The sequence below is a fragment of the Vanessa cardui genome, chromosome Z (genome assembly GCF_905220365.1).
Source record: "Vanessa cardui chromosome Z, ilVanCard2.1, whole genome shotgun sequence".
In the NCBI taxonomy this organism is placed as follows: Eukaryota; Metazoa; Arthropoda; class Insecta; order Lepidoptera; family Nymphalidae; genus Vanessa; species Vanessa cardui.
In genome coordinates, this window is record NC_061154.1 from 900,216 (window position 1) to 919,006 (window position 18,791).

Here is an 18,791-nt window from a genome sequence, read left to right on the forward strand (position 1 = left end):
AATTAAAACAATTTTGTATTTAATCCACAATACATTAGTTTTGTCTATTTTGTTATTTAATAAAATATTTTCATTAAATTAATTAAAATCATATAAACTTAAACAATAAGTTATATACGAAACATTTGTATCTACGAAAACAAAAAGCTTTATTGCGATAAGCGCCATCTATCGGCAAACGGCTTAATTTCGTTCAAGCTTGTCAGAATAGAACCTGCATCGTGCGTCCGCGCAATGTTAACACGCATCAGTAAACAGCGAGCGAGTAACTTGAGCAACATACCGGGCGACTCGGCGAGGTATCGCAGGCGGTCGACACCGTCACACCGACAGTCACAGTTGTCGCGACTTCGCGGACGGTGCTCTCGCGCGCCTTTTCTTATGTCTCACGAGTCGGGGAGGGCAGAGTGCATAACACATCATCAGAATGTAACTGATTTGCAGTGTATTTTTCATATAATAATTTCCCTTCGCCTTTCCTAGTAACTAGATCTCGAGAAACTTTTTATTACTTTCTAAAACGTATTTAATTTTCCGCGTGTGTTTCGTTTCGAGCTCGCGCCTACAAAACGTGTGTGTGTATAAATAAATATTAATTTTATAGTTGTCGATTTGTACTCGACATGACTATATCGTACGCCGGTGAAGTTCCAAACGGTAGCAGTTTCGGTTGTTTCTGGCGGATCCTTTGCAAGTAAGTAGTCGGAGCGGCAGAGAAGTGCACCCGCGGAGGCTGACCAGAGGGCGACCCTGCGCCACGGTCGCGGCCCGACTCGCGGGCTAGTCGTGTCTCAAACAGCTGTTCTGAGCGCTCGAGCCCGCAAACGCGATCTCGGAGCGATCCGCAGCCTGCGAGTCGCGGGCGCATGCACTCGTTCAGTCCACGACTCCACGCACATTCGAATCACAATAGTCCGCCTTCCATTGTGACGTGCGAGTTTTGTTTGGCTTATAAAACACCACTGTATTCCGAGTTCTGCGCGATGTTTACATTGAGTCGTAATCAAATATCGATACTTTGTTATTAGTTAGGAGATGTGAGTGCGATCGCGGCCTTGGAGGCGTCGCCGTCGAGGTGATGAATGTGAATCGTCCGGAGCGGAGGTATCGATTCAATGTCTGGTAGCTCGCATGGCCATGACAACGAAATGTGGCGAAAGTTGGCTGTGGCCTGTGACGCATACGCCGAATGATTAATACCTACTCGATTCGAGCGAACGAACAGCTGGCCGATTAGCGAAATGTTAAATCTCGCTTTGACAAGTTATTCCATAGTCGTCACATTGACAATAAGGAATTAATATAATAAGTTTGTTATTGAACTTAAGTGAACATGTTGATAAATTCGACTTCCAGCTGTTAGGTATGTAGATGAGCAAATACCGCTAGCCTAGTTGTACGTATTTGTTTTGCTTATTTTGCAAACGAATAACCGAACGGTAAATGCAAAAAGTCACCAAATGTACGTCGTAACCTACACTACATACTAAACAAAAGCAGTGTCGATAATAATAATAAATGTAACGCCTTTATTGAGCGTCTCACTTAGACGATAAATTATGCTTTGGTCTAGTTTTTAAGAGAATAATTATTCAAATTCAAGAAACTAATAATCATTTATAGCAATAAAATTATATCAGAGCTATTAGATTAGCACATCTTCGCTCCGAGTAACGTAACTTTTTAAGTAAAACTTACTCGAACTTTATAACTCGAACGAGCAGTGATAATCATATATGCTATTTAAAAAGCGATTAAAAAATATTTATAAAATTTTGAAAACAAACATCCAAGTAAAATATTCCATGAAGTGAGTACTCAAAATAAAATAAAATTTTAGAAATATAAGCGACTTCAAATATTTCTTCTTTAAATGGGATGAATATAGAAGTTATGGATTTCTGAGGTAACAAAAATAAATGAAATATAACTCAATTAAACCTTTTTCTTATTTTAAGTTAGTTAAATATTTTAATATGTTGTAAGATGATAACTACTGTGTATTGTTTTAAGTTTTCTTGACTCTCACGGACTTTGACTCTACAAAAATTGTTTTGATATTAATATTTTAATTTTACATCCTTTTATTAATTCATTTGGTCATCAAAAACCTGTTTTTCGCTTTTACGTTTAAAAATGAGCCTAGTTTTGCATTTATTTTAATTTAATAATGGTATAAAAAGCCAAGTATGTTACTGTTCTTTTAGCGTCACATGATTACCTACGTTCTAAAGTGATTATAATTTGTCAGTGATATAAATGCGTTCGGTGCTAGCCTTATTACCTATTAATTCATCAGAAAAAAATTGAAAGGAAAAAAAATTGAATCGATAATTTTATTTAAATGATTACAAGATAAGAGAAAGTCAAAAGTCGTAAACTTCTATAAAACTTTCTATTTGAAATTTAACACGCACAAAAAATATCTTAGTGATATAAAAACTATAACAGTTGACAGAGCTGGCTTTGGCACGAATGGTGATCACTGCGTTTAAAAACATTAAACCGTCGTACCACATGATTGGCGAGTACCAATCAAGGCTAAATTGACAAATTTTTAGGTTAACGATGAACCATCTGTATTCAGGCTGTGGAAAGTCTGTTAAAATAGTACAAGGAAGGACGATTTTCTATTTGTGTGTATTCAGTTAATAATGGCATACGAAATATAAAAAGTAATATATTGACCTTTTATGAAATAATTATCTGTATAAAATGTTGCCATCATGAATATCAGCGTAGCACAAAAATTTACTGGCAGACTGCCTAGATAGTGCCAAGTCTGCCTATCGCACCATTAAATTGTTTATGGTAAATATACTTAGTTAAATAAACAAAGACAGTAAGTGGTAAGTAAGTTTCTTATAATATCTATTCAATTAAGATTATATTACGAACTGATTGATCCCTTAGATAACCTTCAAAAATACTGAAATTCGATGATGATTCAAACATTTTTATAAAATTTTATATTTTAATATATTCATACATAAATATTGTAATCAAGTAGGCATAAAATACTTTACTTCTCAGAGAATGATTTTCTTAAAGTTCAATGTTTTTTCAAAGTTATATAAAAAGCTATATATTATAGGGTTGCACCTTATATATGTATATTTATAATCATTTATCATATTTGTATCATTCGATGATTGATCGAAATGATTTTGAATTTAATCTAAAAATGACGTCGAAATGATATAATAGAATCCAACTGAATTATCTTCCCCCAGGATTGCATTGACTGGCGTAGTCGGAAACTGTTGTAATTGGTTTTATCTTGTAAAGAGAGTGTTTTTGTAAAGAGAGTGTTTTAATTGTGATAAAATAAATATATTAGCCGCTTTCAACAAAAAAAAAAGACAAAAACAACAATTAGTATAATATTATACAGTAAATGCTAAACTGAAACTGACTATGAAACTACGTATTACTTAAAATAATATTGTAAAAAATTGGTAATATTCATTAAGATACTATAAATATTTACCTTTACAGTCATAAGTTATATTATGGCTTAAATATGCATCAATTATTAAATCTCCAAAATTATACTAGATGAAGTGCTAACTTTAATGTCTGCGTTGTTATACGTTAGTTAAAGTCGATTTAACTCGGTTGTTAAACGTCAAAAATCTATTAAAGCATCTACTACTATGAAAAACTATCGTAGGAAATGGAATAGGATTCTTATTTTTCGACATATTCTGTTGTTTATATTGAGGTGATCACTCATAAAGTAATTATTGTTATATTATCCTTTAACATTCGGAAGTTCCTTTAAATGTTTACAGAATTTGACAATAGGAATTTTAAATCTGTATAATGGTTTTCAGAAAAGACATTTGAACACACTGTAGTCAAGTAACGAAATAAATAGCTTATGCTTGCTGTGATTAAACGTAAGCAGGTACGTAACAATGTTTAGAAAAATATTTTGTGTTTCAATGAAAAGATTCTCACAGATACTTATTATGGATATACTGATTGATACTTTATCAAAGTTAGTTACCACGTGATCGAACTGCATATAAATCTAAGTGTTCTTGCAACGGATAATAAATGGATTTTTTTAAATATTATTATATACAACAACAGCCTGAAAATTCCCACTGCTGGGTTAAAGGCCTCCTCTCCCTTTGAGGAGAAGGTTTGGAACATATTCCACCACGCTGATCCAATGCGGGTTGGTGGAATACACATGAGGCACAATTTCTATGAAGTTTGTCACATGCAGGTTTCCTCACGATGTTTTCCTTCACCGCTGAGCACGAGATGAATTATAAAGACAAATTGAGCACATGAATCAGCGGTGCTTTCCTAGGTTTGAACATCTTAAGCGATGATTGCGGGTTCAAACCCAATTGCGTTCTAACTCTCGACTCAGTAGTTTTCAAGTTTATCGCGAAAATACAGAAAGACGCGGCTGTGACTTTTATAATACAATAATTCGTTCTATTTCGTCTATAATCTAGTGAGTATCCATCCAAGAATATTAGCTCTTCAGTTGTGTATATATTCAGTTCTCAGTCTAGACCGGTAGCGATGTTCGGAGCTATGGTAGTGCCCGTGGCCAGACCGACCGCGAATACGCGATCTTATTTCTACGTTGAGAGGCCTCCTCTCCGTTTGAGGAGAAGTTTTGGAACATATTCCACCACGCTGTTCCAATGCGGGTTGGTGGAATACATATGTAGCAGAATTTCTATGAAATTTGTCACATGCAGGTTTCCTCACGATGTTTTCCTTCACCGCTGAGCACGAGATGAATTATAAAGACAAATTAAGCACATGAATCAGCGGTGCTTGCCTGGGTTTGAACTCAATTCACATAATAATACATTAAATTGTTCCAGTTCCATATACTTTGGGTATTAGTAACTTGTTTTTATTTCAAGTTCTAGTATTAAATAATGAAAATAAAAAATATTGACCGTTCATCATTCTCATGCATGTAAATATTTTGTACTATAATTGTCTAATAATATATATATTTTTATTCCCAATAGATTTAAATCTACCATAAATAAATTTAATTTATAGAATTAGACAGAAACCTCACATAAAATATAATAATAATTAATGAATATACTCTATTTATAATTAAGATGACCTTTTCTTTTAACTTAAAGTTAGTTTTTATAATTGCCAAAAAAATTCAATTAAATCATGTTAAGGAAAATCGCAATACCCCGAAACATCTGATAACAGATGCAAAAAAATGGCCAATTCAAAAACACCTACAAGATATTTTTAAACTCAATTAAGACGCGTGTACTGTATTCGAAAATAAATTTCATCTCTAATAGCTTTAAACGTTTTCTATAATTTGTGTTATTTATATACATATGCTTTAATGCTCTGTCTATTTTAAATAATTAATTTATATTGTCAGTAAAAATAAACTGTTTTTTGTCGTAAATAGGGAAATCTGTTGTTCTTACGAAACTGCATTGCTGTTCCATTTTTGAATAACTAGTCAATGGCTGCTATATACGACTGTACATAGCAGCCATTAAGAGCCAGTAAGAAAAACTTCGTCAGTTTTCAAATTTATTCCTTTATAAAGTAAAGCAGATTATCGCTCATACTGAGCACACAAAAATAGATCTTAAGGTCTTTTCTTACCCCGACTGTACTCTGAGATGCATTTAGGATCAGCATAGGATCTATTATTTTCAAAACATTTAAATTCAACACACCATCGTTACTTAAAAGTGATTCGTTGAACGTCTAATAAAGCTAAATTCTTCGATGTCTTACGGATGTTTAGAAACTCGTACCTAATTAACACATATAAGGTAAAATTTAAATATTTACAATTCAATGAATTAAACTATCAAGTTTAAGGTTCGAATTCAAATAGGTTCAAATAGCTTCTTCAAATAGAAGTTTGTAAATTTAATTACATATTAGTCAATACGTGAATACTTTCTTAACTTATGGAAAGAAGTTCTTTGAATCGGGGAGATTAGTGAACTTTCAGACATCGTTTTCAACCTAACCTAACACCTTTAAGGCAACCTTACTCTCTTATCTCTTTCTATTATATTATACTAGCGACCCGCCCGTCTTCGCACGGTTGCAGTTCTGATACTAAATATACTACAGGATTTGTTTATCTACAACATCACATTACAAATTTCTAAAATTATCAGTGTTTCTTGACTATAATGTCCATGTGTTGTATACAAAAACCTTCCTCTCGAATCACTCTATCTACTAAAAAAACCGCATTAGATTCCTTTACGTAGTTTTAAAGATTATATATATCCCTTTGTATGCTATAAAGGGATATAAGGACAGAAAAAGCGACTTTGTTTTGTACTATGTGGTGATAGCGCTATCATCTTCGTTCCAACCTTGGTCCTATGACGCTTATTTTAGTAAGTATTATTTACAAAAGGAGAGAAATTAAATTTATTGGCTATGGATATATTAAAAATAATTTCGACAACAGAAATTGTTGATTTTTGTCCACAAGCTTTTGTGGTTTGCGTTCAATACACGGATACACGTTTATTTTGTAAATACAATTGAGGAAATTTGTATTGAATAAATATATTAACACATTTATTGTTTATACAAATTATAACAAATAAATCATCAATATGTACAAATTAATATTTAATAGATCGAAACAATTGAAAATGTAAAACACGTAGATAAACAAAATCATAACAGAATTATATTTTTTTTCAATTATATTTTGCATTTTGCTCACCTGTCTGTCTGTAAACGTGATTGGTTAGATCTTTAAAATTACGCAATGTATTTTGATGAGGTTTTTTTGAATAGATAGATTGATTCAAGAGGAAGTTGTAAGTGTATAATACATGCATAATATAACAGAGAAATACTGATGACTAGGCGTTATTCTTGTGAGGTGGTAAATACACGCTTTTTGCTCTTACATGGCAACGCTGTCTGTCTCTGTGTCTCTTATAACCTGGGTGCCTTCAAATGAGGCGTGAAGAGGCATCTTGCGGGCCGGCATGGCGAGGGTGACTAGTGCAGCTCATTCTTGCTGTCTGTACTAGTCGTCTTTGCGTTTGGACTTAACTTACACTTACAATCAGGTGGAGTAGAGTCATGCCTACCCGGATAATTTACAAAAAAATGTACGGTATTGTACACCTTAAAAAGGCCTTCAAAAAGGGCCGCGATAGCATATGCCTATCTCTTAGGGACAACCAATATAAACCATTTTTTATCCTTTTTTTACGAGTATAAATGACTTATTTATTAGCAATATCGCACTAATCCTTATCCAATTAAGTATCTTAAATAAATTATGCATTTAATAATACATCAATATGGCTGTGGTGTGGTGTTATATTTTTGAAGAATGTAGATTTGAATGCAGAATGCAGGGTTTGTATTGCCTAATGACAAAAAGTTACGATCTTTGTATATTTAGTATCAGTTGTAAATATTTTGTAGTATATTCATTATTAGCATAGTACCCGTGCGAAGCCGAGGCGGGTCGCTAGTATTCTATAAATTTATTCAAATTTCGAGTTAATTAATTTTACACAATACTCATTTTGTATTAATAATTAAGCTGAAACCTCGTAATGGGTTTTTGGCGAAATTCGGCGAAATACTAGCTTAATACCCTAAACTAATAGATACATTTATTTTCACTTTGATTTTAGAGTTGTAAATACAAATGAGAGTTTAAAAAAATCTTGACTGAAGTTCAGGAAAACAAGACACGGGAAACGCTCCTCTGAAAAATAAAAAGAGTTATTAAACAGCTGCTTTTATTTTTATCCTGCGATATATTTCTTTAAATGTTGTCTCGTTTCTCTATAGTACGTACAATACTAGATGTCTACGCTAGTACATAGTCAACCGTTGCTAATACATCTTACCTCACGCCCTTGACTTTTCCTGCGTGCGTTCTTTCCAACATTTTAATTTTATGTCTCTAACGATTCTAGCATAGAACGTTAAAATCGCAGTATTTCATAACTAAAATGATTATTATGTATTTAAGTTATGTTATAGATAGTAATTCTATTTTATATTTGATTATACTTAAGTAGGTATGGATTTACCTTTATTGTAAAAGCCAGTTTTCACACAGCTATACTTTGCTCCATCTTGTGGTTGGTAACGCATTGATTGTATTGTTTATGTCTAATATTGGTAGGTGTGCTACTTGATTGTACGTGGTGACCATTTACCATAGATACGTTAAGGAATTTTAATCACTCTTTATATCAATGGGTCTTTGGGAATTATGTAGTCCCTTGTTTCTATAGTTACACTGGCTCAGTTTCCCTTCAAATTGGAACACAATAAAACTAAGCGTTGCTGTTTGAAGGTATTATGCAAAGTGGGCGGTAAATAGCTAGACGGGCAAAGAAAGACAAAGCCCTACTATAAAGTAAAAGTTTTATGCTTCTGTGTCTTTGGAAACTTACCATTCGCTAAGCGGTCTCCCTGGCTATGTAATAAAGAAAAAATTATTTTATTAATTTATATGAGAACATATTTTTTAGATTAAATTATAAATCTTCTATCATTTTTATTATCTGTATTATAAAATTGTTTTTCATTTAAAACAGAATCATCTCTAATCAATCTGATAAAATATAAAATACATTATCATTTGCTGCAAATTAATTTGATTAAAACGTTAGTTATATTAATTTATATCATTCGCTCAAATTTTTGGGCTCTATCATTGCATGCCTTGTACTCCGACGGTTCGAATATAACCTGTGATAAAAAAAAATTCTATAATCAAACTGTAAAGTAACGACATATTTATTATTTTCGCACGTGTATTGGCGAAATAATCAGTGCCCTCGTGGCATTGTCAAAATCCTAAATAAAAAAAAATAAAAAATATGTTTATTTTCTTAAATCCATTCCGTAACATTTGCTGAATTCTAAACATCAAGCGGTTATAAATATTAATTTGTTTATTAGTCCATTACGATGTGCCAAAATCAGACGGAGAATGGGCAATTACTATTAGCTAATGTCCCTAGCAGCCTTCAATCGTTCGTCGTTATTGTTGTTCTCCATATAGCGTGTGCTAACTTTATTTTAAAAGCAATTAATTGATTAAATTAAATTGCAAATGTTATTTATTGTAAATAATTTCATGGTGAATTTTGAGATTAAAAACGATTCAGCCAGGATTATTTTGTTTGATCAAAACAAATTTGATAACTGTGTGTCCTTTTCTTTTATATATATTATTTCTCTTATAACGGGTGGCCTTCATGCAGCTCAATAATCAAAGTCGTACGCTTCCAGTGTGAAGTGTTTTTATAGTCGATTTCTGGATTATTCCTTTCGTATTTTTCCAAAGAGTTTCCCAATTTCAAGATGTATCAAGCGATTCACACTTACTCTATATTCTACCGCCAAATAGCAATACTTAATATTATTGCGGTTCAGTTTGAACAGTGACTGAGCCTGTCCAGCTGCAGGCACAACATGACGTCATAATTCCCACGGTTGGTGGCGCATTCGTGTTGTCAGGAATGATTATATTATTGACATTCCGAATGTCTTACCAAATTCACTTATGTCCTTACCATTAACTGTACTCACCTACCAATGAGACAAAAAACCAAGTTTGCGAACTTCTATCCAAGTATTAGCACACTTAACACAGTTGGAAGAGAAGGAGATCATGTATTAAATCTAAAGCAACTGCTTTATTCAATGCTTTACGGAGGTTCGTATCACAAATGACAGGCAGAAATCAGTGATGAAAATTCAGTATGATACTATGTTGAGTTGATACAAGCTCTTTCCTTATCGATAAACCGAATAAGCAATACAAAAATAATGATTATCTGAGTTAGATCCCAGGAGATAGAATCATAGGAAACGCAAAAAATTAATTATTTAAAAATATCGGTGTAATCTCTGGAATGGCCGGACTGATTTTGAGTCCGGAAAGTTAAAGACTAAAGTTTGAAAGTTGGACTTTCACTGGTAGATAACTGATGTAAGAAGGAGTATTTTAGGTTACAATAATATAATTTTTTTTTATATTCAAATGCGTACAACGTCGCATGCATAGTTAGTTTTATTATAACACATCGTCCCTAGGAAGGATTCATTGAATTGCGTAGCCAGAAACTTGCGTTATAAGTTTATCCTTACTTCTCCTCTTACAGTGACTTAATCACCGATTCCAACAAAACAAGATTAAATTCTATAAATAATTCAAAAAAGCCACAGTACAGTACAGTAACAGTAACAGCCTGTAAATTTCCCACAGCTGGGCTAAATCCTTAAAGTGGAGAACGTTTGGAATATCTACCACGCTGTTCACATGCGGGTTGGTGGAATGCGCATGTGGCAGAATTTCGATGAAATTAGACATATGCAGGTTTCCTCACTAGTTTTCCTTCACCGCCAAGCATGAGATGAATAAACACAATTTTGTTAATAGTGTTGTAGGGTCAAGAATTTTAAGCTAAAAGTGAAGTTTGGAAGTCGGCAGAGTTCGCAATCCTGTACTCCTGAAAGCATGAAACCCGTTGATCCTGGGTTTGAACTCTTCTGATCTATCTGAATGCCGTTCCATGTAATTCTGATGCCGAAGAAGATAAGCAGTGCACCGGTTTTGGTTTCATATACATATACTAACCAAAACATAGATGACGTTTTGGTTACTATCAATTGAGAATGTCTTTCAGTAAAGAAGACATGGCATACAAAATTTCGATCGAATCCGCGTATTTAACGAGGGTGTTTTTAAAAGACAAGCAAAGAAAATTTAAAATATAAGTATGTAATTGAATCTGTTTGCTAATTGAAATGCCGCCGACTAGACTGACCCTGTGAATAGCTATAATAATTGGGTGTCGTATGACGTTGTCTTGTTCGGACAAAGCAACAGGACGTAGATTGCGACGCTGATATTTCCAACGAATCAACTTAAGCAGCGTGGCTTCGCTTCAGATTTTAAATTATGAAATAATAACATTGAAGAGAAAATCATTGAATATTCTTGGTTCAAGTAGAACTTTGAAGGAATATTTCAATCATCATTTTTCCATTGAAGCTGCTCCTGAAAATGTCACAAAGAATAAAGCACGACACATGATTTGTATGGTACCAAGATTTCATAACATGAGATACAGTGTTGAGAAACCGGTTATTTTCATAACAATAAAATTAAATAAAGATGTGATATCAAAAACTGATAAATTATTATAAAACTATCTTCATCTTAATCTTAATTAAGTAAATAAAATATTTTAATTCGTTCAAACGGTTTCGATGTTGTGTTTACAAAGAAACAGGTCGTAACAGGACCTGACGACTTTTATTTATAACGTTCGATGTAGGGACATCGACGCTGCGAGTGTATAATGAATCTAATACCGATAAATGAAATACAAAAATTTTACAGCTGACTTCTTATTGACACTTGTAAATTGCTAACGGACTTCGTGGTAACGGTTTGTATTTACACTGTTGATTACTAACAGCCAATGGCCCAATAATCGGATATGGTGGATTTTTGTCGAACACGATGGGTTTATATTCAAATAAGCGTTCCAGACTTAAAGTTTTGAAGTCTAGTTATTGTAATAAAATTTATGTTGCGGGAAAACGTCTCGAAAAAACCCTTATATGTCGGATGAAAATCTGCCACATAATTTTGTATCCTCTAACCCATTTTGTTGTAACGTTATGAAATATATCCAAAATACATTATCTCCGAAATATGACCTCTAATACGATTATATTCCGTCCTCGATTTTACATTTACCCTCCAACACAGTTTTGTGGTAGCGTCAAAATTCGTGTACATTTACTAACTCGACGCAACCCCTCCACGTTACTTGATGTTATTTCTTGGAATTTGAGTGAATAAAGCATGGTAGAATGGGTTTAATGAATAAGTTGTTGTTATATTCGCATTAGAGTCGACGTCGTGTCAGATCTTCTAGCTTACCACAATTCATTTCGTAAACACCAGTACATTTCTAATATTGATTTAGTGTTGGTTGATCCAAGATTGTCTTTGCTTTTACCAAACTTGACACAGCAAACACTTAACCTTTTCGCTTGGCTAAAAAGTTTCACTAGAAACGTTAAGTTCACCGTAAAATGTCACGGAATTAGTCATATATTTTTGGGGGTACTGGAAAGCCCCTTCTCCCGTTTCAGGTACTGTTTTAATTCATTAACACGAAAATGTTATTTCATAGTTGAAATATTCTCTATAATGATACAATGTAGTAAATAAAAACACGAGTGTTTACAACACGTGAATGTAACCTTACTGTTTTATGGTCATACAAAATTCTTGGCCGTTTAAAAGGCCGTTTTAGAATCAAGTTTTACAAATCAGAAAAACGAGTTCCTATGTCCGGGTGTGTCCGAAATTTATTGGTTATTTATATCGGTATATTTGACATCGGTGAATATTTTGTTATGTGTTTTATTTCTTTTTTCAATTTATTACTAGGTTTCATGTTGCATCGAAAATATTTTCAGTGTTTCTTTTAGTTTCTAAAAGTATATTATATCACGACGTGGAATGTTTATACTTGAAAAATATATCACTACAAGGAGATTTCTTAGATTTTTTTTTCATTACAACCCACTCACCTCGCAACCGTCGTTCGAGGTTTTAAGAACACGGAGTCTGTAATTATTTTTGAATCTATTGAGTTATTGTTGTTAGCCATTTGGACCGAATTTATTCCAGTGTTTTTTTTATACTAAACAAAATATCTTTGTAACATATCTACATTAACTGATATTGGAAAATCTTCGAATGCTTGCAAAATATAGTTTTTCTTTTTGGCATAGTTTGACAGACGAGCTAATGGGCCACCTGATGGCCACCACCACCCTAAGACAATGGCACTGTAAGAAATATTTTCATTCATTCATTCATTTCTTACATCGCCAATGTGCCCCCAACCTTGGGAACTAAGAATATTATGCCCCTGTTTTTACACTGGCTTACCTTTCAAACCGGGACACAACAATTTTGCTCTCTGGAGGTAAAAAATCTGATAAGTGGTTGGTACCAAGTTTATTACACTACTAACAGTAGTAGTAGTAGTCATAATTCTGCCACAATTAACATTAGTGAAACACACCGTTTTCGACGATGAAGAAAGGCTAAATAATGAACAATACTTACAATAGATACTACTTAAATAAATTCCGTATAAGAAACATTTGCTCTGTTGACTAAGAACAGATTAATAAATAAAATAAAAGATCCAGCTTCTAATAAACCTTAGTGCCTTTTCACGAGCTTCGGTCACGGCGCCCGCGTCCTGTAAAGTAGTGAGTTATGTCCTTCGACTGCGCGCGTCTGCATACACGGCCTCGACGACCGACGCGGCGTCCGTCGTATGGCCAGGAAGTAGGCGTATACAGGAACGATCACATTAGGCCACTCGTGATGTATGCCATTAGACCGCCGTTGTCATAGCCCCACAGGCATGACCTGTAGACTAGAAATCCGCCTCCTTATAAAGCGTTAGACATTTTTTTCTAAGACGTTGACTTTAAAATCGACTTCAACGTGTAAACGAACAAAGGTGTACTTTTTATATGAAACAGCTATTACACTAGTATAGTATATCGTAATTGGATTTTTTTTGATAATAATGAGAAAAGTATTTTTAAATAACAATCAATTTTCAATTCTTCGGGCGTTATATGACGGCCAACGTTTTTTTGTTCTATTTATCACAACAAAGTCGCTTACCGCTGTCTGTCCCTATGTATGCTTAGATCTTTAAAATTACGCAAAGGATTTTTATCCGGATTTTTTAAAGAGATAGAGTGATTCGAAAGGAAGGTTTTTGTATATAATACGTGGAAAATATAGTAAAGAAAAACTGATAATTTAGACATTCTCTACTGTATTTAGTATCAGAATTGGGTCGGGTCGCTAGTTAATTACTATAATAATAAGATACTTATACTTACTTTAGCTTTGCGTATTGGATGAGCACCGGCAGGTAGCGATGATATATACATTAACTTTGTGCTCGGGCTTTGTATAAACAAGACGAAAACCTCCCCGTCAAGGTAGATACCCTCTTCTTATATTCTACCGTTAAACAGCTGCGCATTGTATTTTTGTGTAAGGGTTGAAGGGCGGATGTGACAGACGTGATGATGGTGTGATGTTATGTCCTTTATGCCCTTAGGCATAAAGGACATAACATCACAGTCCCCAGTATTGGTGGAATAGATAGATAGCCGTGGTATTCCGCAATGCCTGGTGGGCCACCTGATGGTAAGTGGTCACACAGCATTATGTGGCCCATTTGCCCATATACCACATTGATAACCGTAAACCAACTAAATTAACCCTTAAAAACATCAATAGTAATTCTATACTAGAAATGGCTACTGATTACGAATAAGTCGTTACTAAAAAAACATTATATGTAACATAACATGAAACTGCACACGAAATATAGTTACATAAAACATAGTGCGTTATGTAAAATATATATGCCTTCGATTTCACAATAACAGAAAACATAATATTAATTTGCAATACGTAAACGCGATCAATTAAGCGAAAACGCAATATTCAAAGCAATAGATGCTTCAAAGACCGGAACACTAATGAACCTGTATGAAACTATTTAATTGACTTTTATTGTTTCATATTTGATTAACGTACCGGCTTTTATCTGTGCCTTTATTGATGCAAAATTGGGTTCAGGATTCATCTCAAATTATGGCATTAATTAAGAATACAGCCAATTTTTATTAAGAGGAAACGCTCGACGAAAAATAAATATAATATTTAGGAAATATTAATAAATACATAGAAACAATGAATTCGCTTAATAAATAAATGCAGCTAAGTTAATTCTGTTTATCCAGGGGCGAGGTGACTTTGTTTAGGTCTTTAAGCAGAGTTTACATCAGATCTCCTATTTTTTTTTATTACGTAATTTTCGTGATCCGATTCAAATTGTAAGCCAGTGTAATTGTCACATAGCATAATACGATATCTCATTTGGCAAATTAACAATGCATAATACTTCGTTTTTTAGACTTAAGTTAAGCGACATACGACGACTTAGTATAAATAATTAAATTATTTTATTTTATTTCATACATATTTATAAAATTAGTATTTGTAATATCATGTCTATAATATCGGATTACATTATATGCAAATTTTTATTTCGTTATTAACTGGGTACACTTTAAGAATGTTCGCTAATTAGATACAATGTGTACACATTGTTGACGCTAGACCAACATACTCATAGTTCGGTTATATGCCATTCCGTAATATTTATTTCGCGCATACGTCATTATTTTGATACTTGTTAGGCACATAAATTACGATCTAGGTACATAGTCAAAGGTCCGGTATCTTTTATGTACTTATAGTAAATAAATGTATTGTATACTGTATAACAGATTAAATTTGGTAAATTTACTTGGTGTTTGGGCTTTGTTGCAAGCATCTCTGAGTAGATACCATGTTACTGTTTTGTTCCGGTTTGAAGGGTGAGTGAGCCAGTGTAACTAAAGGCACAAGGGACAGCGCCATTGTAAATTTGATGGTGACCACTTACCTTCAGGTGGCCTGTTTGATCGTCCGCATACGAACGTCATACAAACAAATAGGAATGTACAAAAAATTTTGTTTCATTTAGCATGTAATTTAGGAGCAGTTTGTGAAGAAACTAAACCGGAAAAAATACGTAAAATTAAGAACATTTTTATATATAAAGAATAGTAATATTATGAAATATATCAAACAACTTAAATTTAATAGAAAGTAGCAAATTAAAAGATTATTTTGCTTTACGGGTGAATCATGAAAGTGCTTTATTACTGTATTATGGCGTTTATAGCACAGGAATTGCACTACACTTTTGATCACACCTCGGCATCGATAGTGACGGCTTTTGAGATGCAAACCATTTTAATTTGGGCTACGACAGCCTTTCAAAACGGAACTCAGCTGACACGGGGCCGTAGTATGCGTAAACAGAGGGCTTATATTCACTTTCATAGTAAACCGCCTTCCTTATTCGTGCCAAACAAGAGCCTGTAAATTTCCCACAGCTGGGCTAAAAGGCCTCCTCTCCCTTTGAAGAGTAGGCTCGGAACATATTCCACCACGCTGTTCTAATGCGGGTTGGTGGAATACACATGTGACAGAATTTTTATGAAATTAGACACATGCAGGTTTTCTCACGACGTTGTCTTTCACCGCCGAGCACGAGAATGAATGAATGAATTATAAACACAAATTATGCACGGGTTTGAACCCGCAGTCATCGGTTAAGATGCACGCGTTCTAACTACTGCGCCATCTTGCCTCTATTTTGTTAGAATAACTGCGTTATTATTGGTCAGGCTCATAACACAATAAACGACTTTACAAGCTACACAAAGCTAGTTTTTCGATCGTGCTCAACGGGGCCGAACGCTGTCTAATTGGTTATGCGTTTACGTTTTAACTAAATTCACTATCAAAACGTTAATTAATTGGTTGATATGCTGTTATATTTGGAAAATAGTGATGCATATTTGTCACGATTTGACATTTGTGTTGGTAAACAATAACGACTCTGTGGTAAAATAGTAGTTCCTCACCGCTTTGTTCGCGTTTTAGGGTGTTGGTTGCATGTCTTAGGAAAAAGTAGTTTATGTCCTTTAATGGAGTTCATGTTTGCTTCATGAAATTCGATTCAGCGGTTCGTGAAAGAGCGACAGACAGAGAGAGAGATGAGTCGAGATGGCCTGGGAGTGGTTAGAACACGTGTAACTTAACCGATGATTGCGGGTTCAAACCCAGGCAAGCACCGCTGTATCATGTGCTTAATTTGTCTTTATAATTCATCTCGTGCTCAGCAGTGAAGGAAAACATCGCGAGGAAACCTACATGTGACAAATTTCATAGAAATTCTGCCCGCATTGTAACAGCCTACTCCTCAAAGGGAGAGGAGGTCTATAGCCCAGCTGTAGGAATTTACAGGCTGTTGTTGTTGTTGTTTGTTTATTTCTCTTATAATTTTGGAACGGTCACGGTCAAATAGTTTTTTTTTTTTTTAATAATTTGATGTTTCATACTAAAATTAATTATTCAGTCTCACATCAGTAATTTTTTTTACGTTCAAAGTTAGACCTTTAATACAAATGTATAAAGTCGCCTAAAATGCAATGACTAATTTAAAAGAACTCTGAAACGCTGCGTTGAAAGAGATTTACAATAAGATTAGGCCTACATTTTTTGATGTTGGAGAGCCCGGTGAACTTGATATATATATTTCAAATTACACACTAAAAGTGATGGTCAGATAACCTTTAATACTATGTTTCTACACTCAATATTTATTAATATGTATTTTAAGTATTAATAACATATGTTTGTTTGTTTTTTATCATAAAAAATTTAGAGTTCGATTTTTTAAATTTATTATAAAAATTACGTATCTTTTTATAGTTAAGATAAACACACAGAGAACCATGATGGTGTAACGACGTCACCACTTTCATGCATAAACACTGATTATATATAAACTAAATAACAAAAAAAAAATATTATTTACTTAATTTTTATGTAACCACGAAACATTATTTTTAATAGAAGTTTTCCAATAGTTATTGTATAACGACTTAACTATCGAGTGATCGAATAACTCTTGTAACAAGAGAAACGAATGAATAAACAAATGGAAAAATGAAAAGATTTTCTATTCTAGATTTTCATTTACTTACATTGCTTTTTCCGCGCGTAAATTTCCGCGCGATCGGAATATCAATAACGCGATTCTATCGATACCGCTAACGACACGAACACAAAAATATTTTTGGTTTTCGTTTTAATTGCATTTATATACATATTCTAAAGCGTATATGTGTGTGTGTGGGATTAGACGGAAATAGTTTTCATTCGTTTAGAAAAGTTATGGGATAAAGAAATCTATCTTATGAATATCTTCAGTAACTGTATCTGTAGTATTTTCACTAAGTCAAAACCACAAAACACCATTGGTAAAACGTGGTGGTAGCAAAAAGAGGACCTTTTGACTTCACTTGAGAAGGATATGTATGGACTCCTCAATTACTTTCCTTTGTTCCGTTTTATACATTAGCTGTAATCCGTTGAAATTAAAAACAATGTAAGATAAGTACATACTTCTGCAAATTCAACTCTCATGCTATGAACTGTCTATACATATAGTAAAATTGGAGTGTATGTTTATAATATTAAAAAAATCTCTTTCTAATAAATCCATTTGTACACGGTACATATGCCAAAATAAAATATACATTTTTTACAATTTTTTTCTGTGTAGCTTCGGCTAATCTTTGGAACGGCTGGACTGATTTTGATGGCATTCTTAATGGCAGATAGCTGATGTAATAAGGAGTAGCAGGATAGTTTTATTTTTGAATTATCTTTAAAGTCACAGTAGCCCTCACGTCGTCACGTCGAGTACCTCCTGCGAACTGAACAATAACTTGTTTTTAATTCAAACAGGTGAAGTTGCAGGCACAGCTAGTTCAAAATAAAACAGTATAAATACTACATTGATTCGAAAGGGGAAAGATAATGGTTGTTTTTTATATTTATCCTTAATCAGTTTGAATTTACGTGGGCTTAGAAAATAATTAAACGAGCTAATGTAATAAGAAAATACTCTCAAGAAAATATATAAGTAAAGGTACATTCTAATAACAAAACAAATGTCAACAGTTCGTTCAATATCGAAGAAAACACAAGTTACTATCGCAACGGGGACGTTCGGATCAACAATTAAATCAAATAAAGCAGATTAACT

General features: G+C 33.6%; 1 protein-coding gene across 1 annotated transcript in view; it reads left to right on the plus strand.

The window, feature by feature from the left end:
• Nucleotides 1-270: 270 nt before the first annotated feature.
• LOC124543013 (bestrophin-4) overlaps nt 271-18,791 on the plus strand; it is an 81,131-nt gene continuing 62,610 nt past the window's right edge. Inside the window, exon 1 of the mRNA XM_047121006.1 lies at nt 271-694. Coding sequence (XP_046976962.1) covers nt 624-694 — 71 coding nt within the window. The 5' untranslated portion in view covers nt 271-623. The remainder of the gene's footprint in view (nt 695-18,791) is intronic.